Here is a 27,451-nt window from a genome sequence, read left to right as displayed (position 1 = left end):
GGGTGTTTGAAGTCAGGCCTGGGCACTGACCCTTAGCTTTGTCAGTCAAGGCTGGCTGGTTATTCTACTCTTTGAGCCACAGGCCCACTCTGGTTTTTTGGTGGATAACTGGAGTTAAGAATCTCATGGGCTTTTCTGCCCAGACTAGCTTTGAATTGCAATCCTCAAATCTCAGATTCTTCAGTAGCTATGATTACAAGCATGGGCCACCAATGCCTGTATAAGGAGATTTGTTTTATAAAGCCCCAGTACCAGATAATGTCTATCAATGGTTACAGTTTATAGCCTTCAATGGCTAAATTATATTTACAGCTATAAGGTAGATATTGATTAAATAATTCACATGGTGCCAATAGATACTATTAATAATGCTACTAATAACAGCTTCTCCATTCTGCCTGAGGGCTTTAATATTTCTCAGTTAATTTAGCAATACTTTTCTAAAAGAGATATTGCTTGCATCAAATAGAATAATTAAGTTCCAAGAGGAACTTGATGAACAGCTCATTCTTTAAAACTAGATAAGAAAGCCCCTGCTGAGGGCTCATGCCTACAATCCTAGCAACTCAGAAGGCTAAAATTTGAGGGTTGTGGTTCAAAGTCAGCACAGGAAGTCCATGAGATTCTTATCTCCAATTATCTACCAAAAACCCAGAGGTAGAGCTGTGCCTCAAAATGGGAGAGCATTACTTTTGAACACAAAAGCTCAAGAGCAGCACCCAGGCACTCAGTCCAAGCCCCAGTAACAGCACACATACAACAACAACAAAATTACATCTACCTACTAAGGATTATTAAGTAAGCAATTTCTTTGGAGAAATCCCAAACTTATTCTAAGTGCCAAGGGAGATTCATGGCTATGTGATTCTAGAAAAGATTTCACATATCTGGAAATAGAAAAGATTTACAGTAACACTAATAGCATACCTTTTTCAATTAATTACATATTAGAGTTAAAGTTATTATCACTATTATCTGAACTATACCATTACTACAACTTATTGAGACTGGAGACTCATCCTTAAGCTATGTTGAATATGCATAATTACACTCTGCACTGCAGTCCTGCCTTAACCTAAGCACTTCTGAAATTAGCAGAGACCTAAAGAAGTGAACGAGGACTGTTTTTATGATTTAATAATATAACTCTCACATGCGATTCATAGCTAGCTTGCTGGGTGTTTGGTACTAGTCTTTAACTCGTGTGTGTGTGCACGCTCACGTGCTATGCACATGTGTTTGTGTGTGCTAGTATGGGGCTTGAACTCAGGGCCTGGGTGCTGTCCCTTAGCTGTTTTGCTCAAGGCTGGCACTTTCTCATCTACACTACAGCTCCACTTTTCACTTGTTGGTAATTAATTGGAAATAAGAGTCTCATAGACTTTCTTCCCTGGACTGGTTTTGAACTGTGGTTATCACATCTTAGTCTCTTGTGTATGTGTGAGCCACTGGTGCTCATCTTCTTTTATGTTTTAAAAACCTCATGGTGTTTCAAATTAGGGATACTGAGTTAAGAAGCTAACCAGCTTCAGATAGTCATGGGTCTGTAGTTAATTTCTGAACTGGTAGACGGTTTTCATATCTTCTTCCACATTTTATCCTTTGCCATGCACAAATCATATAACCTCTGGGGCAGTGCACATACCACTCACAAAAGGCAAATAATGTTTGTCATTAGGATATTCTTTTTCCTGATATTTCTGATTATCAGAAAAGATCTCCAGACCTCAAAGGGTCTCTTGGACACCATTTAGCCCTAAGTTACCATACAGTCTTGAAGTGGTTGCATATAAATTTAGGCTGGTTTCAACATTCGATTTCAATACTTTTGTACTTGTAATGTTTTGGTATTCAAATCCCTTTATCTTTTATACAAAATTGATTCTTTGAATAAATTGAGTTTTATGAAGACATGTGATTAGGTAATCATGCTATTAGCCAGTGACCTGCTCACTCACACGATATCTGATGATGTTTCTTTATAGCATTGAAAATATTTTACTAAGGACAAATTTTTGCCTTCTACAACATAACCCCTCCTCCTTCTCCTTCTCCTCCCCCCACTGGCTTGCTTGCTTACTGCTGATGCTATAGCATTTGAGCCATGCTTCCAGACTGACTTTTTTTTGATTCAATGGAGATGGAGTCTCTTGGACTTTTCTTCTCAGGGTGCGGTAGAAACATGATCCTTCAGTTTACATTCTCCTGAGCACCTATTATTACAGGGGTATATCCAGCTACAAAATAATCTTTCACTGATCTAGGAATGTAGCTCAGTGGAGCAGTTTGCCTTCAGTACACAGGTTGGCCTTGGGTACATCTTCAAAACAACAAAGGAGCAACAGTAAATTCCTTCTCACTTATCAACAATACTACTTTTTACATTCTATATAGTATGTTTATCTCCAGTGCAGTCAGAGAGTCTGGCTTTTATATTCACATTTAAATCTTTTCAGAAACTACCCTGATAAATTCAGTTTTCATAAGAGTACATTATGCAGACAAGTCTTTAAAGCTCAAAATTTTAAGAAAAATAAATATATCACAGGGTAGTGAATTTAATGGCCATATGTATATAATACCCTGCTCAATGGGAAGACCTTGAAACTAGGATGTCTATGGAAGTGAATTAAGACAGAATGTGTTGCCAAGAAAAGCTAGCAAGGTTATGGGAAATTCATTCCAGAGATTATAGGTAATAGAAAGGGATTAATAATGTTGAGTCCCATAAGTCAGGTATCAGTGGCTCATTCTTGTAATCTTAGCTAGATCTAAGGTTGATGATTTGAAGCCAGATGAGGCAGACAAATCAAACTCAAGAGACTCTTCTCTCCAATCGATCAGCGAAAAGCCAGATCTGGAGGTGTTCAAGTGGTACAGTACCAGCCATTGCCCCAAGAAAGCTAAGAACATGAAGCTCTGAGTTCATGATACAGATCCCACCACCTACACATAACAGAAAAGTACAAGTACCACAAAACACGACTGCAGAACTTATTAGGGAAGCTTTGGTGAACGCCTAGGTAATTGCTATGCTGTCCTCAAAAGAAATGGAAAATTATTAGTGTAATCCTCAGTTACTGTTTATGTATGGGCTGCACCACTGGAGCATGTAAATTCCTAGCTGTTCTAACTCCCATTGCTCGAGGGGAAAACAGGCTTTGACATCTTGAGGGCAGACACCTAAAGTTCCACATGTAAGTACTAGCTGGTGGGAGCACCCTGGGAGGGAGCACTAACATCCTCTCTCATCTCAAACAGCCTGGAATGTGTGTACATTGTTGGGCATCTCAGTGACTCAGCAAGCACAATCACTATCACTTCGATGGTAAGTGGTTATGGTTTGATTTTACAGTCATTTTAAACTTTTTTTTCTTACTTATTGTCAAAGTGATGTACAGAGAGGTTGCAGTTTCATACATTAGGCCTTGGGTACATTTCCTGTACTGTTACAGTCCTAGATATATAATATACTCCTAGAGAAAATCTTTGACTTAACACGTTTAAAAAAATCCACTTGAAGTTTGGTTTTACCACATGGATTGTAAGAATTCTCTTTGTTAACACTTAATAAATATTTATATTTTACTCTCCTAAATTTATATTTTGTATCTCAAACTTATCCTTTTGCAGAAAACTCAGCCATCTAGATCACATAGGATTTTAGGATACCCATTATCTATGGGATAGCAAATTGGTCATGGTAGGTGGTCATCAATGCTCTGCATCTAATTGTCAAAAACCTGCAGTTCATATCAGCAATATAACTCTGATGAACTCCATTTTTCTTTGTCAAGCCCTACTACGTGTTCAATAATGGGAATTATTGAAAGCACTTAAAGTTAAGTACTAAAAAATGCACATTTTCATGAGTTTGTATTTGCCATTGATAAGCCTTTCTGCATATTGTTTTAATATGGAGTGGCTTAAGTTAATATGTTTTTATTTGAGTCAAAATGATATGCCCAGAGTTAAAAGTGCCTCTCTTTCTAAGGAAAATCATTTCTGAGTTAATAATCTTCCATATTTATTCCTTTATGATAAAGAGTATAAAGAAATTAAGTTGAAATGATCAACAAGATTTTTTTCTGGTTAACATGCAAGTAATGCAAGCAGTACATAGAAAATGTAGAGAAAATTAAGAGAAACAAGAAAAACTTAAGTGAAACAATGAGAGTTCAGCAGTTTGTTTGAAAGTGTTTGTATATAAAAAGTGTTGGGTGGCATTTAGTTAAAACAAGTTCTAGAACGATGTCTGAGCTTTGGATTGTTTCTGTAACAAATGATCAAATCTTACAATCCATAATCTCCTGCTCATTACCTTTTCAATAAAGAAAAAAATGTTATAGTCAATCCAAAACAAATTTTTATCTTATAATTCTGTAGATCAGAGGTGTGATGGAGAAAAAATAGGCTAAAATCAAAGGTTGAGTTTATTTCTGGAGTCTTTAAAGAGTAATCCAATTCTTCATTATTTCCGTGACTAAAGAATGTCATATTCCTCCCAGTTAAAAGCCAGCAACGATAAGTTAATCCTCTTCACATTACGCCATTCTGACCCTTTCTTCAATTATTAAGGACTTGTGAGACTTTATAGGTAGGTACACTCAGGTGTCCATGATAATTTCTCTACTTAAGGTCAGTTAATCATCAATATTAACTATAGCTACAAACTTAATGCTTTTTTTATTTTTTTATAAGCTAACAGATTTACAGCAATGGAGTTAAAACTGAGAGGCCTTTGGGAAGCTCCAATTTGCCTTCTATGACTAGATATTTATTATTTAATAAAAATTATTAGTATTGTCATCTGGCAAACTTTTAGTTAGATGCTTGATAATTGCATTCTAAAAGTTTGTAGAATGATTATTTAAAGGAAAAGGAAGAAGATAAGGATCAATGTTGTATTTTAGAAAATCCCACAATCGAGTACTACAAATGTGTCTTCAGAATGTGTGAGTTTCCTCTTAAAAATACACATGCCAAATTCCTGTGAAAGACTTCTTTTCTTACTAAAAATGACTTAAATAACAGTCAAATAATTAGCTCATCACTCATGGGCTGAAAGACATGAGAAATCAGATTAAATAGTCAATAAAATAAACAAATCATGGCTGGTTTGGAGTTTGACTAATGAGAGTTTTCACTTGTTTTCCCCTTAAAATGTTTTCATATTGTTTGTACTTTTCAGCCCTAAAAAATAGATCATAAACAATAAGTAGTGTATAAGACAGTTACTGGGAAGCTGCAACAAATATGTAATTCAGAATGCTGTCCATTTACTCAGAAATGGGTTAGAATTTGCTCTAAATCAAACCTATTAAATGAAATTTGTAGATGTGGAAATGCACTCAGACATTAATTATTCAGTTTTGTCTCTCTAAATTGTGCCTTAATTAGCATACAGCCACTCAACTCTCTTCACTTGCTAATAAGACTTCCTTGGACACACACACACACACACACACACACACACACACACACACAATACTTTTAACCACTCATCAGTGAGGCTGACAGAGGCAGATCCCAGAAGTTTTAGAAATAAAAGCAAGGATTTATTACTATTCTTTTTGTAAGCTTCGGCTGTGAAGTTTTCAATTTGCATATTTGTGCAGATATGAATAGATTTGCTATTTTAGAAATAATTGAGAAAGATTGTTCATAGGTTGAAAGATGTCTAGAAAACTCCCTTGTCCTTCTTCTCTGTCCATGAAATCACAACTTCTTTAAATAAGCAGATCCTCCAATCAACTTAGCACTCCAGACAAAATCTGCTGGTCTATATATCTGTACCAAAAGCACTAATAAAAAAAATTTCACATCATTATAATGTTATATTAGGAATGAAGAGTGTTGTGAGATTTCACCTATGAGAAGTAACAACATTATGCCAAAAGCACAAAAGTATTGGTTAAGACACTCTTCCAGGTTCAGAGGCTTTAGTAAAGCCTATAATCATAGCTACTTGGGAGGTGGATATCAAAGAATCATAGTGCAAGTCCAGCCTGGACAAAACAATGTATGGCTCTGGATGTGGTAGTGAACACCTGTTTCACCGCTGCGGGGGAAGCACAGCAGCTGCTGTGCAGAGCCTCCATCCTCACTGATACCATACTTAATTACGTGTCTAAGTTTCTCTTGCTAACAACATTTGTAAAAGTTCAAAATGGCCTCTAATGTAAAAGTTCCCTTCTAGACCTTCCCAGTTTCATAGAGCTCCATTGGGATAAGAAAGAATTACCTAAAGATATAAGAAAATCATACCAGAAATGAATCATTCCATTTTACCAGCTTCTCTGAGAAAGAATGTGTGATTCACTTACCTATAAACCAGTCTACATGTTTTGCTCATCAATACCGGCATTTACAGACGTAGGCTCATGGTTCTCTGCTCTGGGGACTCTTTGAAATTGAACATTTCAAGTTCATACCCTACACATTCTTGAAGGGTTTGCAAACTTAACCTTTGTTTTTGCTAGATATTTGAAAGTGGAATTCTTTGGAGTTGCACAATATATATGTGCAATTCAGTCCAGGACAAAGAAATGTCTGGGGTTAGTCAGGAGAGCAACTAATGATCATTCATTTTGCTGCAAAAGCAACAAGATCAATATGTAGGACATGCAACATTTGTGTAATTCTGTATTTCCATTTTTTCTCTAGGGGAGACAGAATATACCGCATTAGATTACATAGCTTACCTGATTGACATTATTTAACACACACTTCTGGCCTCCTCTCCTTTCTAAGCTAGGGCAACCCTGATGCCTGATCTGTTAGCTTCTTTTCACATATATACCAGTAATAAATAGTTATATATATTTCATTCAACAGGCAATCAAAATCTGAAGCGAACAATGTTAGTTTGGAGACACTGGATAAGTACTAATAATCTATCATGTATTAATTAATGATAGTCTTTTTAACACTGGCGAGCTTGAAACAGAAAGGTCACAAGTATCAGGCTAGCCTGGGCTACCTAGTGAGACCCTGTCACAAACAAACAACAATCAAAAATTTGATTTCTTTATAAATAAGCAGAAAGGTCCTGGAAAGAGAGAAAATATGATCCACAGCAAGCTGTCTATGAAACTCCATTTCAACTAGCATCATCTGTCAGGTATTGAAGCTCAATAGCAGCATGAATCATGTTTAACAAGCAAACTATCCTTTACAATAATGACAGAAAAAGTGATGGTGGCAATGTAAGTGTGATCTGTATTATATGTCCTTGTCAATACCCCAAACTATGAAATTTTAAAATTTGAAATTTAATTTTTTAATTGAAATTTGAAAATGGAACCAGGAAACTGGAAGGGATGGGTGGAGTTGATAGAGATGGTGGAGAAGGATGGGAGGGGTGACATTGACCAAGATACATTGTACTTATTAACTGACATGTTGGATTGCAATCCTTTTGTGCAGTCAATTAAGGAATATATATATATATATGTATGTATGTATTTGTATATGATACATATGTTGTCTACATATGATGCATTTTATATAAAATACAAAAATAAAAAGGGCGCTATGTTTGCTCAACAGCACATGGATGCTTCCCTATGCCATCCCTAAACTGGGAAGCAAGCCATGTACCCACAGCACCAAGTGCTGTGCACTTGCTTAGAATAAGACTAAAAGGCTGAATGCAGACACTCTCATTTCTCCTCACAGGACAGTCAGGGAGCTCAATGAGTCAGCATTCAACTTTTGCATCCATTTGCGGGAGACCTGATGATCATTCATTCATTCATTCATTCAGGTAATTCGAAAATATTTCAGGGAATCCATCAATATTCACTCTGCAAGACTATAAACTTCTGAATTCAAACATACTAAATCATGTTACTATAGAATATTAAGGTTTTCCAAATTTTTTAAATTATATTTTTTCACTTCAGATTAATCTGTATTGATTTTAACTAGTATGCCAAGAAGCACTGGATGAACCAGATTAGGAAACTGGTCTCTTCAAAACAAAAATAAAGCATTGCCTTCAACCTGTTATCTGGAGTATCTTATGATATTCCACTCTGCCTTCAATACAAATAGAAAATTGGTTTAAGATAAGCCTGAGAATAGTTCAGTGGTATTAGTAAATAAGCTAGGGGAATAAAGGTAGACCATACTTCCTAGATTTGATTATACATTGCCATGACTTAAAAATTGTACCCAATGAGGGCATTTTACTACTGTACCTTCCAAAACACCCAATCCTTCATTATGTGCCTTTTGTTCCACACAAAATCTACCTATCAAAGATGAAGTATGTTTAGTTAGCATTTGAAACTTTTATGGGGGCTGGGAATATGGCCTAATGGCAAGAGTGCTTGCCTCATATACATGAAGCCCTGGGTTTGATTCCCCAGCACCACATATACAGAAAATGGACAGAAATGGCGCTGTGGCTCAGGTGGCAGAGTGCTAGCCTTGAGCAAAAAGAAGCCAGGGACAGTACTCAGGCCCAGAATTCAAGCCCCAGGACTGGGAATAAATAAATAAATAAAGGAAGGAATCTTTTATGAAGTTCTATGTGATTTTCAAAAGGATGCATAAATAAGCAAATGCAAGTACTATTGATCAACATTATACACTTAATTCTATTATATTGAATGCAATGCATAGAAGCATAAAATTACATCTCAACGAGTTTTAATTGACCATTACTATTCTTTTTTCTTGCTCCCATGAGAGACGAGTGAGAATCTCACAACGAAGTTCCTGCTATTCACACTATTTCCATTGGGTGTAGCTATGATATTAGATAGGTTAATAACACAGCCTATGTACAACATTTGGGGATTTGTAGACACTTGCTTTGTCTTTAGCATTATGTTAGCCAGCTCAATGGTCTAAGGGGAATATCAAACAAGATGTTTTCAAGTCATCAGGTCAAGAAGGATTTCAGTATATCTTTTCCCAAAAGGAAGAAATCTAGAAAGTTGAAACTTTAATTAGCAACAAGTTCTACATAGTTGGCTTATTTTTTTTTACATAGTCATATAATTCACAACAAGTATGAATGCTTTCAAAGTATGCAGGCATCTGTTAGATAAACTGGGATAAACTTGGATAAATATGAAGAAAATCCACTAACCCCGCAACTACTCTACTCAATGACAAGTCTGAGCCAAGTGTCTTAAACGTCTATTTATGCTGAGGGCGGGGGGAGGGAGAGAGAAGGAGAGAGAGAAAAAATAGCATGTCTTCTGAAATGCAAGGGCAGTTTACATGCTGAGATGAAAACTGCTAACTTGTTTCTTAACAACACCATATGTCTGTGATTGGATCAGAATGCAGTCGATTCTCTAGGGAATGTGCTAAATGGAAGATAACCAAATCATGGCGAGCCATCCTGTGTGCCCACTTGCTGATTAACTGGTATTCAGTCTCTTTGGATTTCCACATCATCCAAGTGTAGCATGAAGGATCTTCCTGCTTTCTTGACCTCCCTCCTCAAACCAATCGAGTCATAAAAGCCCTGACTACCCCACAACAATATCGATCTCTGTGTTCACATTTCCTCTTCTATATATTCAGTCTTGTCTAAGGGATGGAAACACACAACCCTAAAAGTCTCTTAATAGGTTTTACATAGAACATGCATTGTGAAACAATCATTGTTGAAATCTAGCTTAGAAAGAAAAAAAAGAAACACACACACACACACACACACACACACACACACGAAGAATTTGCACTTTGCCCCCTGAGAAGCATCCTAACAAAAGGGGAAAAGTCAATGCACAGTAGGCAAACAGTTCTTTATCCATTAGTTTCCCCTTACTTTACCTTTTCTTTAGTTTTTAAAGATGAGGATAGCTAGCTGAACTCAACTAGGTAGTTAGAAGAAAACGGTAGTTGGAATAAAGGTCAACATGGAAGAGGGAACGATGACATAGAATAAATCATCTCTCTTGTACCCAGTGGACTCATAGGGTTCCAAGACTGACATGTGTGCTAACTAAAGTTGTTGTATGGTGGAAGGCAAGCTCTCTCACTTCCACCTTCATGATCCAATGTGGGAAGATCCAATCAGAAAAGAAATTGCTTGAGTTCCTAGGCAAGTGATCCAATCAAAAAACATTTTTGGAAAGGCAAAGGGGAAAGTAAACTCTCCCATGTCTGCCATTGTGCTTTGAAGTATGAGGATTTCAATCTGAAGGGGACTGATGGCTCAGGTTCCAGAGTACAGGGAGCCAATCACAATGGCTTCCAACAGGGATTGGCTGAATTTAACCAATCAAACTAGAGAAAGATAGGCTTCCCTCAGAGGGAAGGGAATCAGGGACCAAACATCTGGCTACCCAGCAAGGAGACTGCATGCTCAACAGGAAAGTTTCCACTTTAGAGAGCCTACTGCCACTAGCAACTCTGTCCATCATTTCCCTTCCCCTCCCCCTTCCCTCTCTTCCTTTTTTCTTCCAGTTCTTCCTCCTGGCCTGAGCACTGTCCTTTAGCTTTGTTCCACCAGGCTGGAGCTCTATCACTTGAGCCATACCTCCAATTTGGCTTTTTGATTAATTGTAGATGAGAGTCTTCCAGACTTTCCTGACCTGGCTGACTTTAAACCAGGATCCTCATATCTCAGCTATGATTACAGGAGTGAGCCATCAAGATAGGCTCCACTAACTTTTCATTCTTTCCTTTTCCCAGTAAATAAACTTACTTTGCTTTAAGTACTTTCTTGAATTTTTGTTCTTTAATTTTCAGAAAAAAGAATCTTATCTCATATCAAATATCTCCTATGCCTCATACAGTAAGATTACTATGGAGTTGAGGCATTTGAAACTCTATAATATAGTCATTTCTTTTCTTTTGAACGTAATTCTTAATAGCATAGAGTTACATCTTTATTTTTTCCAGTCCTGGGCCTTGAACTCAGGGCCTGAACACTGTCCCAGGCTTCTTTTTGCTCAAGGCTAGAGCACTCTGCCACTTGAGCCACAATGCCACTTCTGGCCTTTTGGTGTATATGTGGTGCTGAGGAATCGAACCCAGGGCTTCATGTATATGAGGCAAGCACTCTTGCCAGTTGGCCATATTCCCAGCCCCTAGAGTTATATCTTTGTAATAACGTGTGTGAAACCTTAAGAATTTTGCCTTGAGGAAATGTGAGATATCATTGGATAGTCTAAATTGAAACTATCTCTCGTGAATGGAGAGTATTTTTAATTTTTTAGTGTGCTACTAACTGATATTTATGTAAAATATAAAATTATTCCCTTCAGGTTGCATGACAGTGCTAAATTGCATAAGTTTTTAAATTTACTGTCCTTTCGGTATTGTTGTTTACGTGGGCTTGTGAGAGACAGCTAGGGGCTGGCATCCATCTGTGGGCTTTGCCATGCTTAGCTCTTTTATTAATTATACATCAAGGTTGCAATATTTATGTTAAGAGTCATTAACTTCCCTATTTCCAGTACATTCTTTATTTCTGCTTTGCTGTGTTTTCCTTCTAAGCCATTTTGTAGAATTATGCAGCAGAGATTCAAAGAAAACCAGAAAAAAAATCACCAATACACTTTTGAGGAAGATGAGTTACTTTTTGGTATTTTTAAATGCACATCTATAAAAAAATGTACTTTTTCCAAACACCAAGAAAGGCTTTACCATGTCCTTTTAATAACAGCAATATGTCTAGCACTAGTTTGAGTGATTTCTTAATGACATTTCTTACCTGGGATGCCTGGTGGTGTTTTCAGGTATTTTCCATTAAAATGTTGAATTATCACTTCACATTTTTCAGTGGACTCCATTCTGGGAAAAGAAGGCAAACAAGATATCATATACTCATGTCAAGTTGTTTATATTGTTTTTTTAAAAAAATAATAAAAGATAAAAGAAACAGCAATGGAAAAATCTCGACAAAATAATGTGAACTGCCAACTGGTGACATGATGACAATGATGAGACTGCCAGGGAAGTAGCACAGTCATCGCTGTTGAGAGCAGCTCCCTGTGCACAGTCTCTCTGTGCAGGTGCCTGTGAGGATGGAAGTGTGCTGAGACCTCACGCAGCGGATGTCCTGGAATATTATGGCCTAGGTCCTATCAATGAGTGCCAGTGATGGTGGAGGGGACAAGTTATCTTTTCAGTAAGTGGTAAAGCAGGAATTTAAACAGATGCTCCCACAATATTAAAGGCTGTACAATAACAACTGAGAGGTCTCTACAAAACCATTTTATTTGAACAATAAGTTGCCCAGAAAAGTAAATAACACAGTTCACTGATCAACACCTTGACATTATTTTTGAAAAGTTAGTGTGTGAAAGATACTTAAAAAGAGTTATTTGAGATTCTGTATGTTCTTAATTTTGAATTTTGGGCAGTCTTTTTTTTAATATTTTAGAAATATTAGTTGGGGCTGGGGATATGGCCTAGGGACAAGAGTGCTTGCCTCCTATACATGAAGCCCTGGGTTCAATTCCCCAGAACCACATATACAGAAAATAGCCAGAAGTGGCGCTGTGGCTCAAGTGGCAGAGTGCTAGCCTTGAGCAAAAGAAGCCAGGGACAGTGCTCAGGCCCTGAGTCCAAGCCCCAGGACTGGCAAAAAAAAAAAAAAAAAAAAAATATATATATATATATATACGTATATGTATATACGTATATATATATATATATATATATATATATATAGTTGGTATTTCTAGACTAGGGTTCTTGTGTAAAATTTCACTTCCCCTATACTGCCTAAAGGATGAACATTTTGAGAAAAAAATGTTGGCAGTATTGCCATATCTCAAGCACAATAATTTAATTTATAATAATTTATAAGTGATGCATTATAACTGGCCTCTATTATTTTATAAAAATTCCGGGGAAAGATAAAAAGTTAGAGTTGATTCTGGTTAAAGAAAACTGAATTATTCAAAGAGTATACTAGAAGCAAAAGAAAAGTTCAGATTCAGCACACATACTTATGAAAGAGTATTTATAAAATGTCTAAAATGCATCCAAAAGGCAAAGTATAAGTTTAGGTTTTTCTTTTATGTTGTTAATATGTGCTTTCTTAGAATAGAGTGCTTTGATATAAGCTGTCATCTTTTCAGTATCTAAATTTTAAGTGTGTTTTCAGGACCATATCACGTGAACATATTACATGTAGTAGAAATAAAATAAGGAAAAATAAAACAAGAAAAATTAAGGAAAAAGGAAACAAAGTAAGGAAAAAATAAAATAAGGCAAAATATGGGAAAACTAATAAACTCTAAGTAGGTCATATATATTTATTATGGCAATATGAATTCCAATGTGAGAGGCCTAGAAGTGAGGCCCTTAGAGAGGCAGCCTCAAAAGCAGAGCCGGTGTTGGAGAAGTAATTAGGACAAAGGAGGGCTGGACTTAAGCCTTCTGAACATCGGATGAGGAGAGGAGTCCACATAGATGTGTGCAATGCTCATCCAGGAGAAACATAGGTAGACCAGGCGATGCGTAATGCTCACCTGGGAGACACAGAGGTAGACCATGTGATGCAGACAGGGTTTCTGCAACACCTCATCAATACCACCAAATTACTGTAATTATTTTCTGACACATTAAAGTTTAGTTTTAAATGTACATTCCTATGAAGTGCAGGATAAAATCCTTCAGTATTGTTTTACATGAAAAACTTCTATCAGCAACTAGATCAACTTCATGGACTTGAGAACTATGTTGAAAGCTAAGCTGTAACTATCTTGAAATTTAACATTTATTTTTTTAAATGAATCTTGCATTGCCATCTTTCCCTCAGCCCCCTCATTTATGTAACTTATCTGACAATGAAAAGAATTTGGTTGGGAATTCGGTTGATGTTATCAGATCAGTATTCATTTTATCAGATGATACAAAAGGCCCACATAAGAGTTATTTTGGAAGAAATCTTAAGAATGAATTAATTTGATAGATGTAAAAATTCTTTCAGCCTCATAGTATTCAATATTAAGAACTACAAATTAAGCCAGGTGCTGATGGCTCACAGTTACATTCCTAGCTACACAGGAGATTGAGATCTCAGGATCATGGCTTGACAGTCATTCAGCTCAGGCAGGAAAGTTATAAATCCCTTACCTCCAATTAACCAGAAAAACCAAAAGTGGAGCTGTGTCTCAAATAATAGAGTTCCAGCCTTGAACAAAAAGGCTAAGTGAGAACCTGAGGTCAGGCATTTAAGTCTCACAACAGAAACACATGCAGACAAAAGTACTAAAAACCAAAACAAATATGGAATTTTGTTCAATATAATCATAGGGTCCTTCAAAATCAGAAGCTATTTTGATAAGAGAGGCAGGAATGATCCTTCTTCGTTGTAAATATTTACTACAATTCAGTTTTCCCACTTTTTCAGGTATATTTCATCAATGGAACCTTTCAATGTAATTCTTCAATTTTGCCTAATTTGTTGTTATGATTGGTGGGGGTGGGTGATGGTAGTGGTGGTGGTACTCATGTGACTTGAACTCAGGGCCTAGATGCTGAGCCTTTTTTGCTCAAGGCTAGCACTCTACCACTTGAGCCACAGTGCTACTTCTGGTTTTTTGGTGGTTAATTGGGATTAAGAGTCTCACAGACTTTCCTACCCAGACTGGCATCGAACTATGATCCTCAGATCTAAGCCTTCCAAATTTCTAGGATTACAGGCGCAGGTCACAAGCACCTGGCTTGCTTAAATTCTTTTAAAAGGGGAAATTTCTGTTTCCAGGAATGAAAGAATTTGAATTATATTCTTATCTTCCCACCAGTATCTACTCTCTACCATCTCTTTGGGAAAATAACCCTTCTTCCTCGCAGAGACACGAATGGGAGAAGAAATATAAATTCTTCATAACTACAGATATTGTTCTATGGAATTTTTGTTTCAGGAGAGCTATAGAATCAAATTCAAATGCCCTGGAGTCCCTCACTCTTCAGTCTCTCTCTGGGTGTTCATCTAGATAAAAGGCAGTTAAGACTCTAAAGTATGCTTGCAAAGTTACACAAATCATTTTTTTTCTCTTTGTTTTAAAGTGACATGGAATTCTAAGTGTAGATCAACACTAGGTTGCGATTAGTGACTGTGTGTGCTTGCTGATCCTACATTATATGTTTTAGGCAACAAAGAACAAGCTAAAAAATTAAATAAATAAAATAAGCTGGGCACCAGTGGCTCATACCTCTAATCCTAGCTAATCAGAAGGCTGAGGCTGAGATCCGAGGGTCAGGATTTGGAGTCAGCCCTGAAGAAGGAAAGTTTTTGAGACTTTTACCTTCAGTTAACCACTAAAGTGTAGCTATGGCTCAAGTGGTAGAGTCAGTCTTGAGTAAAAAAGGTAAAGAATAGTGTTCAACTCCTAAATTCAAGCCCCAGTACCAGGGAAAGAAAGGAAAAGTTAAAAGAAAAGAAAAGAAAATGTTCAATATCTGCAATATTTTTTGTTCTGGTTTGAACACTTCAGGTTTTGGTTTCTAAACACGATCATCTTTTCTTAACACCATTTTATGACCATATCAGGACAGATGGGGGCTGTTCTTTTGAACATGAAGAGTAACATAGACTGTTCACTTTGGCTTCATTCAGATTTAACTAAGTGAATGTCTGCTGTGAGTCTTTAGAGACTCTTCTCTGAAAGAATAAATGTGATAAAAGTGTGTTTTCTGTAGCTGCTGGCACATAATGTCAAACCATATTAGGCTGTAGTACCAAGCAGTGACAATTTCATTTTAATTCATGGAGCGCATCTTAACAAGGCAAAGCCATCCTGGCGAAGATGGTAGTATAGAGGTGCTGCCAAGGAGGGATAGGCTGTGCTCTTCAGACTTCAGCTGTGGAAACAATGAAGGGGAGCCCAGAGAACTGGGAGCAGAGGAAAAATGCCTCGCTTGCATAGACATTTTAGGAAGCAGGTGCCCATTTTTTTCTCCAGTATCACAGTAACTCTGAAATGCCAGCTCCAGCCATCTGAAGTCTGGAACACACTTCAATGAGCGAGTCTGAAAAAGGCAGCCTTGTGCCATCCTTTCTTTCAGTTGTGCCCTGAATCACTGCAGATACACCTCTACTTCCAGGTACACCTGCACTCCCTGGGCCCTCGGATCACTCCAGCTCCAGGCCAACCAGTCACCTGACATCACCCTCCCTCTCTCTCTCCCTCCCTCTTTCTCTTTCTTCCTTCCCTTCCTTCCTTTTGTCCATCCTTCCTTCTTTCCTTTTTCTTTCTTTCTTTTTGTTTTTTGCCTGTACTGGGACTGAACTCCAGGGCCTTACTCTCTCACTTGTTTTTGTTTTTTTTCACTCAAGGTTAATGCTTTACCATTTGAGCCATAACCTCACTTCTGTCTTTTTCTGGTTAATTGGTGATAAGAATCTGGCTGATTTTTTTCAGCCTAGGCTGATTTTAAAATTTGATCTTCAGATCTCAGCTTCCCAAGTAGCTAGGATTACAGACTTAAACCTAGATGTGTGGTATATAAGAAATGTGTATTTTCTTTTGTAAATGTAACCTGATTGCAAAGATCTATCTATTAATCTATCTATCTATCTATCTATCTATCTATCTATCTATCTATCCATCCACCGATCTATTTATATCACTGTATATCCAGGTGCTAGTGTGCTCACACCTATAATTCTAGCTACTCAGGATGCTGAGATGTGAGGATTCTGTTTCAAAGCCAGCTGGGACAGGAAAGTCTGTGAGACACTTAGCTCTAATTAACTGTCCAAAATGTTCAGAGTGGAGAATGTAGCTCAAGTGGCAAATCCCTAGCCTTGAGCATAAAACCTAAGAGGCACCAGGCCCCCTGAATTTAAGTCACAATGTTGGTACCAAAGGGTGGTGGGGGAGGGGTGGTGTCAAGGGGGGGAAGGCTGGGGGAGGGGGAGGGGTGGGGGAGAGGGAAGATGGGGTGGGGGAGGGGTGGGGGAGAGGGAGGGTGGGGTGGGGGGAGGGGTGGGGAGAGGGGGAGGGGTGGGGTGGCACGGAGACACTGATACTAGTAGAGAGTTATTTTTTATCAATTCCAATGTCTGGGCCTACCTCAGGGGATTCTTAATTATTTTGGCTTGAGGCCTAGGCATAAAAATTTCAAACCTAGCCAAGTGAATCCAGTGTGCTGCCAAATCTGAAAATCGCTATACTGGATATATACAGGAGAATATACACAGGTCAGATATCTCAAACTGGAAGCCAAATAAGAACAATAGTGTGGTTTTGTTGTGTTTGTTTGTTTGCTTTTAAATAGCAAAGCCTTTCTGGAAAACTTAAAATTCCTGTCAGTGTTGAAAACTTGGGAACCTTCACATGAAATACGACTTTCTGATTTTTCTTAAAAAATGAGGAAGTCTTTGCCCTGCCATCTCAACTCTGCCCAAACTTGTGTAGATCCTCCTCCTTCTAACCTTGAGCTAAATCACCTGGAAGGGGCATCTCCAGGTGAACTTCCTCCAGTGTCCAGATGGGTTCATTATTAATGAAAGATGAATAAAAAGTAATTGCAAACTAGGTGCTATTGGCCCATGCTGGAAATGCTACCTATCCAGGAGGCTGAGATCTGTGGATCACAGTTCAAAGTCAGCCCAGTTGGGAAAATCTGTTAAGACTCTTCTCTCCAATTAACAGAAAAGCCTAAAGTGGAGCTATGACTCAAGTAGTAAGACACTAGCCTTGAGTGAAAAAGTTAAGGGATAATACCCAGGCTCTGAGTTCAAGCCACTGTACTAGCGCGTATACACACACACACACACAGACAGCAATCACAGAGGCTGTGCTTTTTGAGGAATTAGGTAAGTCCTTTGTCATTGTCCTTTGCTTTTTTTTTTTCTTTTACACAATCTGAAAACTAATCCTCTCACTTAGATTACCTGACTGTCATCATTGACAAGGAGAGGCCCAATACTATAATCATATATTTAGCCACAAATGTTTAGCCACAAATCTATGTTTCTGAAAAAGAGTTTTTGTTAAAGAAATAATATAAAATTACACATAAAAATGGAAATGCAGAGAAAATTAGCTACTGTTGATCTAACAGTATTAACATAGAAGTGCCCTGACATCAAATATCCCTGGAATGTGTTGAGTCAATTATTTTAAAATACTTACTTTCAGACTTTCAGGAGACTTTTAATGAAACTGAGTTGTACCTCATATTTTAGTCTTTGGTATATTATCTAAAATACCTCATTCTCTTCCTCTATGATCCAAAAGTTAGTTTTCTATCTTTCACACATGCAAAATTTGACCCGATTGAGGTTTTTTGTTTTTTGTTTTTTGTTTTTACCTCGTCTTCCTCTTCCTAAGATTACTGTCTTCCCTCCACACCTGAGAGATCCCCATGGAGAATTCCCTTTGGCCCTTTGCATCTCAATTTGAATACCCCATATTTGGATGCCTCTCTTGTCCTCAAGCCAAGGTTCCATAGAGTCTATAATACACCTACATTTTCTTTTGGTTTTGTAACACTAAGTATTTGATATTACTTGGTATTTGACTATCATATATTTTTGCTCAATGTTTCTTTTCATCTCTATAGCTCAATACAATCTCAGCTCATGGGAACAGATGCTTTTTTTTTGTATATGCCTCTATGTTATTTCATCTAGAACAGTAATGCCATTTAGTAAGATTTATATTAGAGAATTAAATGAGAAAATACACTTTATATCACAGGAAACGATTTTGTGCATTTTAGTAACTGGACCAAAAATCTGAATAAGAGGTACAGAACTAAGATACAGGCTACATTATTTCTGACCTGAAGAGCTATGGTCATGAGCATAGATACATGGAAAATAAACAGATTAATCCAATTCACTAAAATCTGAAAGTATAGAACAAATACTGAATAAAAGGTAATGGACTGTCTTTCTAAGTCTTTAATCTCTACTAGCCAGTAAAGTAGCAGATGTTTACCTGAACTCACCATAACCTCTGGAATCTACAAATGACTTTGTCATGCTTTAGGCTTACAGCAGGTATGGGACAAAGAAATCCAAGTACATATCTTTTTTTGAACAATGTCACCTGGAACAAAGAAATCATACAGGCCTTGTGTATGTTGAGTGGCCAAATTTTTCAGAATTATTCAGTTCAACAAATTCACTTTCATATAAGTAAATAATTCCTTAGAAGTTTCTCTCAGCAGGGTGCTGGAGGTTCATTCATGCAATCCTAGCTACTCAAGTGGCTGAGATCTAAAGACCGAAATTCAAAGCCAGCCTAAGGACTGACTTTGAACTGGATTCACCTGCAATTAAAAAGTGAAAAGCTGTAAATAGAGGTATGGCTCAAGTGTTAGAGCACCAGGCTTGAGAAAAAATGGTAAGGAACAACACCCTGGCCCTAATTTCAAGATCCAATATTGGGACACACACAAAAACTGATGTCTTACCATCACACCAATTTTTGAATGTAGATATTTATAGTAGTCTATTTTATATGAATAAAAAACAAATATTGTGGTATCCCCTTCTCCAGGCATTTCTAATGGTTTATATACAGCAAAATGTAAATCCTGAACATTTCAGATACCAAATCATTTGGTTCAATATAACATATTTGTTAATTGGTTTAACAATTAGTTAATTGGTTCATTGGTTATTTGGTTTTAAATCCCAGTGCTTCGCATATATACAAAATAAGACAACATTCTGAGTCTTCTAGTTGTGGTCATGACTTTGTAATGGTGAAACTAGACAAACAGGTAAAGGGGAAAGAAAAGAAAGAAGAAGAAATTACCAACAGAAATGATAAGGAGAAACACACAAAACAGAAACAAAGATTATAAAGATGAATAGGGCACCAGGAGAGTCCTGGTCAGTGAACCACATTTGTTGACAATAAAAGAGGAATTAAAATTATCAAAGGAAATGAAAGAAAGCCACATTCTTTTTCAGTCTCCACACACACAACAGTAACCTGTTTCTGGGCAAATATAGCTGAATCTACCCCTGTGAGATTTCTTCTACTCACATTTGATTTCTTGGTTCCATAGATTTTAGAGAGTAATGGTAAAAGAACTGGCAAAGTAAAGGGAAGAACTGTTTCTTGTTTGTTTGTTTCCGCCATTCCTGGGGCTTGGACTCAGGACCTGAACACTGTCTCTGGCTTCTTTTTACTCAAGGCTAGCACTCTGCCACTTGAGCCACAACCCACTTCCAGCTTTTTCTGCTCATGTGGTGCTGCGGAATCGAACCCAGGGCTTTGTGCATGCTAGGCAAGCACTCTACTGCTAAGCTAAAGCTACAATCCTAGCCCCAGGAAAGAACTTTTAACACAGGAATTTCAAACAGTTAAAAATACAGGGTGACTGATCAAGAAGCACTGGACAATTAGATGGACATGTTACATTGTAACCTCTTATGTAACATTTCGAAATTCAGAAAAATAAAATAATTTGCTAGCTTTGATTATTTTTATACCAATATTAGAGCTTGAATTCAGGGGTTGGGGTAGTTCCTAGCTTTTTTGTTCAAGGTTGGAACTCCACTACTTTATCTGGTTAATTGGAGATAAGAATTTCAAGGCCTGGGGCTGGGGATATGGCCTAGTGGCAAGAGAGCTTGCCTTGTATACATGAAGCCCTCGGTTCGATTCCCCAGCACCACATATACAGAAAATGGCCAGAAGTGGCGCTGCGGCTCAAATGGCAGAGTGCTAGCCTTGAGCAAGAAGAAGCCAGGGACAGTGCTCAGGCCCTGAGTCCAAGGCCCAGGACTGGCAAAAACAAAAACAAACAAACAAAAACAAACAAACAAACAAAGAATTTCAAGGCCTTTATTGAGCTGACTAGTGTTGAACCACAATTTTCAGATTGCAGCCTCCTGAACAGCTAGGAGTACAGACATGAGCCATCAACACCTGATTTGTTGGTCATTTTAAAGTGTCATATATTTGTCTAAAAGGCAAACAATTGCTGTTTCCTTGATAATATTTTAAAATCTTTTTATATTTTGTTCTATGGTGTTCTTTTCTGAACCATTTCTCTTACGCTTTCATGAAGTGAGAGGAGACAAAGCACAAGCAGTATCAGGTCGTAATACCAAATTAATAAAATGCTAATGATGTCCAGAATTATTAGTAGAACATTTAAAACTAAATTTAAACCTTTATGGATACTGTCTTTAATAATCAGGCTAGTATTTGCCTATTGCAGCCTTATTTTCTTAAATTAGTATAAAGGAAGACAAAACAGAATGGTTTATTTGGAGAACATGCTCATTCATGGTGGAAGGAGGCACCAGGACACGTTGTCCATGTGTTCACAGTCACTCAGACAAAGCTGCATGAGAATCAAATTAAGACTACTAAAGAGAAGCAAAAATGCCACACACCACAAAGGTCTCTGTGTTCAGTAGTCTCTCCTGCTTTTTAGCTCCCCAGGGTACAGTAAACGTGTCTCTTAAAGAGGATCTGTGTTCCCAGATGCTAGCGAACTGTGGATGCCCCCTCCCCACCCCATGCCGTCACCACTGTGGGTCACTCTTCACCAGCCTCTTCTAACACCTTTGCCATGTGATTTTCTTTCCTGGACAAATGGTCTCACAATTCTGGAAATAGGGAATGGATAGCATGAATACATCACCATGTCTCTCTAGATGTGCTGATTTATGTCTTGATACTCCCACTCTTAGGCAATGTAGTCTGCCCACACCCCTAGTTCAGCAGGACTGAGTCCAACTGTTAGCATTCCCACCATAAACTTCTGTTTTTAGAGGTTTATAACTTGGCTGTAAAAATGCTGCCTGGAGGGTGGTGGAACTTACCAAGTTGTTTTAAGGTACTAGAGAGTGAAAAAGATAAAAGAAAACATAAAAATGTAATGCAAAATTCTGTAATTTCAGACAGTATAGAGATTCTGGAACTCAGGAAACTCTTTAATTGTGCTGTCTGTGTACCCTACTGGCATCCAAATGAATGCTTTGATATTCTGGTGTTTTAAATATAAAATAAAGGTACTTCTTTACTTTGAAGAGAGGGTTATCAAAGAAGATTAATGTGTAGCTTGGAAGTTAAAAAATAATGGGGGAATGTCTTTCTAGTCAAAAACATTTTAACATCTCTTGCACATTAAGAACCATTGGGTGGTTAAAATAGCCAATAGTAATATTCAAAAGTAAGCCTCTAAAAGAATAGTTCTTGGTGGGGCGTGGGGGGTAGGTGGCAGTATTGTCATGAATTCAGGGTCTCATACTCTAGTTGGCTTTTCTGCTCAAGGCTGGCACTCTATACCTTGAGCCACAGTTCCACTTCTGGCTTTTTGCTAATTAGAGGTAAGCATCTCCTGAACATTCTCTCGGGCTGGCTTCAAATCATGATCTTCAGATAGAGGTCTCCTGAGTATCTGGGATTATGGTTAGGAACCACTGTCTCATTATGCTTTTATAAATTGAGATTGTCATCAATTTTTGAGAATGTGCAATTTACTAAATACAGTTATAGACTACATTTTTTTTCCAATTGGAATAGCACATTCCTTTCATCACAGTGGTAGTACTGTGAATGGTTAGAGGAAGAAAGAGTTTATGAATTGAATTAGCTGATACTACTGTATTTCACTCTAGTATTCCCATCCAGCACTCTCTGCCTTGGCATTGGATTATCATTACCATAAATACTATCTCTCTGCATGTGGCTATAATGGAAACAAAAATATTTTTAAAACATAAAAACAGAGGGATTTCTGTAGTCATCAAATGTGCACTGCAGATCTGCTCTGGGTGAGACAGAATTGTAGGTGCTGAAAGAGAGATGAAGAATAAGCCATGGTCTCCACCCTGAAAGCAGGAGGGGAGATGGATTAGTGGTCTCTTCCAAAAGCCTGATATGAAGTGTGATAGAAGCATCAACAGGAACTGGCTACATCTGAAAAAAAAATAGAAGACAATGGAGCAGCAGCAATCTCTGTGTTTGCACATCAGCAGTACTAGCCAGGAACCGAGCTTGGTAGAGGCAGTGACTGAGTTCTATCACAGACCTACCAAAGCAGATTGAACCTGGGCCCAGAAGTCTAAGTTTCTACACACATGGAGAACCAATCTTAATTCCTCGAGGAACAGAGAGAGCTATAGAGGCATCTCAAATATTGGTGAATAAAATCCACACATTGTTTTCTCTCTGACTGTGCCTTCTGATTAATAGATCAGTGGTAGCAAATTTGTATTTCAAAATGTTCTCAGGTGATGTTGATGTTGCAAATCTGGAACTTAAAGAAGCAAGGTTCCACAACATCTCCATGCATTGTAGGAGCTTCCCCCATTTGATTATTTGATTATCTCTGGGATAATCAAGACCATCTGGACTCACATCAACTTCTCTATTGAGTAACTCTGAAGGGGAAGTATACATGAGACAGACAGGAGGAACCAGCCAGGTTCTGGTAGCTCACTCCTGTAATCCTAGCAACTCAGGAAGATGGGAAATGAGGATTATGATTCAAAGTCATCAACCAGGAAAGTTTGAGAAAGTCTTATCTATAACTAATCACCACAAAGCTGGAAGTGGACTTATGGCTCAAGTCTTAGGTCATGAGCAAAAGAAGTTCATGAATAGGGCCCAGGTCCTGAGTCCTGAACTAGGTCCTGAGTCCTGAACTCAGGACCTCCCCCCACCACCCATACACCCATACAATAAACAGGAGAAACAGCCTTGGGCACAGTTGACATTGTGAGTGATCTTGTTAGTTAAATTGGTACAATTATTTGAGAAAATTTGGAATAAATGTTAAGTATAATAAAGGAGGAATGTGGATAGATCTATATACATATGATAGAGCTAAAATTGTTTTCTTTATCCCATCAAATGAGTTTAATCATGTGATATCCTGCTCCTTAGCATTTAAAAGGAAAGATTCACAGAGAGTTAAATTCTTTCCAAGCCAGTTCTCTGCCTTCTCACAAAAAAGAAGACTCACATTCTCTTTTCATTACTTAGTCATTAAAAAAAATCATATGTTTTCTTTTCCAATACACTTACCACTCTCTGAAACTAGGAAATACATGATTTAGGGCATAGAGACCTAAGTTTTAGTAGAGGAATGTGACTAATAAATGCATGCTCAAATTATAAAATCTACCACCAGCTACCTATTCCTCCATCCTTCCAACAGAGAAAGGTGAGAGTTGAGAAAACAAACAGTTAAGAAAACAAACAGACATGCAATACAGTGAAGGAAGATAGAAAGTAAATAACAAATTCAATGCAATTTTGCTCGATTTTATTGGAAAAAGATAAAATGTTTATATTGTGTGTAGGAAGATATGTGCAAAAGAGCTGGATAGAGGTCAGGGAAGGACTCTTTGAAGAGATATGCTCTAGTCAACATCAAATGCTGAGTGGGCAGAAGGCAGGGAAATGGTCAGAGAGAGAAAGCCAGACAAGGGCAATATGTGCTCTGGTCACGATGCAGGAAGTCCAAGGACAGGAAGGAGAATGATGCTGGCATTGATGCTTCAGAGGCCAGCAATGGACAAAACTCAGGCCACATCAGAGGGCTGGTAAGCAGATGCTGACATGATCAGACTTGAAAGTTTAAAGATTCATTATTACTTCTATATGTAAAATTTATTGGGAGTAGGAAGAGGCTACATCCAAAGTAGGACTAAAATACCATTTTTTTTTTTTGGCCAGTCCTGGGCCTTGGACTCAGGGCCTGAGCACTGTCCCTGGCTTCTTCCCGCTCAAGGCTAGCACTCTGCCACTTGAGCCACAGCGCCGCTTCTGGCCGTTTTTCTGTATATGTGGTGCTGGGGAATCGAACCTAGGGCCTCGTGTATCCGAGGCAAGCACTCTTGCCACTAGGCTATATCCCCAGCCCAAAATACCAGTTTTAAATGCTACATTTCTTCCATTCTGTGAATTTTCTATTTATCTTGCTATCTATATCCTTTGCTAGGCAGAGACTTTTCCATTTGATATAGTCCCATGCAAACAGCCTTTCTTCATTTTGCTGTGATTCTGTATTTGTTTTAGGAAGTTTGGCTTCGTGCAATTTTGCCATCACTTTTTGTTGAAGAGGCTGTCTGTTTTCCAACCTGTGTTTTAGGGTCCCTTATGAAATATTAGGTGGCTTTATGTTTGTGAGCTTATTTCTGGGTCTTCTATGCAGATCCATTGGTCCTCAGGCCTATTCTTGTGTCAGTACCAAGCTGTTTTTATTTTTATGACTTTGTAATAAAGCTTGAAGTTTGGTCTAGATATTCCTCCAGCACTGTTCTTCCTGCTAAGGATTGTTTTTGCTGTTCTGGGTCTTTCATTATTCCATATACATTTTTGGATTGATTTCTCTGCTTGTTTGAAGAAAGTTGTTGGGATTTTGATGGGTAGTGCTTTGAATGTGTATATTGCTCTGGGCAGAATTACCATCTTTGCTATGTTAATTCTTCCCAGCCAGGAGAATGGGATGTTTTACCATTTCCTTAGGTCTGCTTCAATTTCTTTTTTCAGAGTTTTAAAGTTTTCACGGTTGAGATCCTTCATATCTTTGGTTAAGTGAATTCCTAAGTATTGTTTAGGCTTTCACAAATGGAATTGCTTACTGATTCCAGCATCATGCTTCTCAGTGTTGGCATACAAGAAGGCTACTGATTTTTGTGGGTTGATTTCATAACTGCTACTTTGCCAAAGTTTCAAATCAACTCAAGTAGCTTGAGTGTGGAATCTATAGGGCTCATTAATACAGGATCATGTTGGTGGAGGGATAGCTTTACTTCTTCTTCCCCTATTTTGATCCCATTTAGGTGTTTCTCTTGCCTTATTGCTCTTGCTAGGATTTCCAGCACTATGTTTAAGAGAAGTAGAGGGTGGGCATCCTTGTCTTGTTACTGATTTTAGGGAGAATGGTTTTAACTTGTCCCATTAAGTATAATGCCGGCTGTAGGTTTGTCATGTACAACCTTTATTATATAGAGAAATGGCCTGGATTTCACTAGATATAAATCAGATAAGGGCTTCATATCCAAAATCTACTTAGAGCTCAAAATATTAACCTACCCTCACCCAAAAACCCCTCAAAAATATAACAACCCAATCAATAAATGGTTAAAGACTTAAAGAGAGATTTCTCAGAAGATTAAAAAAGAATGGCTAATAGAAATATGAAGAAGTGCTCAACATCTCTGGCCATAAAAGAAATGCAAATAAAAACAATATTGAGATTTCACCTCACTCCAGTTAGAATGGCCATTATTAGGGAAACTAACAGTAACAAATGCTGGTAGGGATGTGGCCAAAGGGAACCCTATCACATTGGTGGGGGGAATGTAAACTTGGAAAGAAGGATGGTGATTCCTTAAAAGAATAAACATAGAGCTTCCCTATGACCCAGAAATTGTACTCCTAGGCATTTATCTAATGGATCACAAACCAGGACAGATGAAAGCCACCAGCACAACCATGTTTACTGCAGCATTATTTACCATAGCGAAGATATGGAATCAACCTAAATGCCCCTCAGTGGAAAAATGGGTAAAGAATATGTGAGAGATAGATAGATAGATAGATAGATAGATAGATAGATAGATAGATGACAGATCGATTGATCGATCAATAGATAGATCTGATAGAATGGAATTCTACTCATCCATCATAAAGAATGATATTGTAGCATTTGTAAGGAAATGGAAAGATTTGCAAAGTATTATATTAAGGAAAGTAAGCTACAACAAAAACATAGGCTGCATATCTCATTTTTTGGTAACTAAAAGGTGCCTATAAATATACAAGTAAACACATTTGATTACCAAAACAAATAAATAAAACTGGGACATGATAAATTATATAGGACCCTAGTCATTAATATACAGAGTCCAAAGGAGGCTAAACATAGATGTAGTGGGCAAAGGCTCAATAGCTATGGACAGGTGATCATATAAAATAATATTCTATGAAATGAACTACAGAAAAAGGCAACAAGAGATACTCTTTAGTTGGCATTGTTGCTGTTTTTTTTTCTTTTGTACTGCATATTACCTTCTTTGTATTTGGGAGGATAAAGAATGACACCCAAAAGGTGGAACAAGAATGAACAAATACAAGAGTGACACTCACCCAACAGTATGCAGAAATGAACTGGATGTCTTATGGGTGTGGATGGGATGGAAAGATTAGGTGAGAGTAACAGAAGGGGGAAAATGGTTCAAAAAGAATTGTACTGGTTGTACCTGATTCATGTACCTGTAACCCCTTCGTATATTTACCACACAAAAACAATAAAATAAAAAGTGCTACCTTTTCTGTCAGCCACTGGTGTCTGATGCCTGTAATCCCACTATGCCTACTCAGGAAGCTGAGATCCAGAATACTGCTATCTGAAGCTGTCTGAAGCAAAAAGGCCATGAGAATTCACCTCCACGATGTAATTAGCAAAATGCCAGGCTGGAGTCTTGCTCACATGGTAAAACACCAGTTTAGCAAGCAAGCTGAAAAAGTTCAAAGCCATGAGTACAAAGCATGGTATTAGCCAATAAATACACAAACCAATAAAC

General features: G+C 37.8%; 1 protein-coding gene across 7 annotated transcripts in view; it reads right to left on the bottom strand.

The window, feature by feature from the left end:
* Rbms3 (RNA binding motif single stranded interacting protein 3) overlaps positions 1–27,451 on the bottom strand; it is a 760,386-nt gene that overhangs the window by 233,844 nt on the left and 499,091 nt on the right. For all 7 annotated transcript variants that reach the window (XM_048348593.1, XM_048348596.1, XM_048348594.1 and 4 more), the window contains one exon: positions 11,687–11,766. In XM_048348593.1, coding sequence (XP_048204550.1) covers positions 11,687–11,766 — 80 coding nt within the window. The remainder of the gene's footprint in view (positions 1–11,686; positions 11,767–27,451) is intronic.

The sequence above is a fragment of the Perognathus longimembris genome, chromosome 6 (assembly GCF_023159225.1).
Source record: "Perognathus longimembris pacificus isolate PPM17 chromosome 6, ASM2315922v1, whole genome shotgun sequence".
NCBI lineage: Eukaryota > Metazoa > Chordata > Mammalia > Rodentia > Heteromyidae > Perognathus > Perognathus longimembris.
The sequence above is the reverse complement of the archived record's forward strand: the minus strand, read 5'-3'. Positions and strand labels throughout refer to the sequence as shown.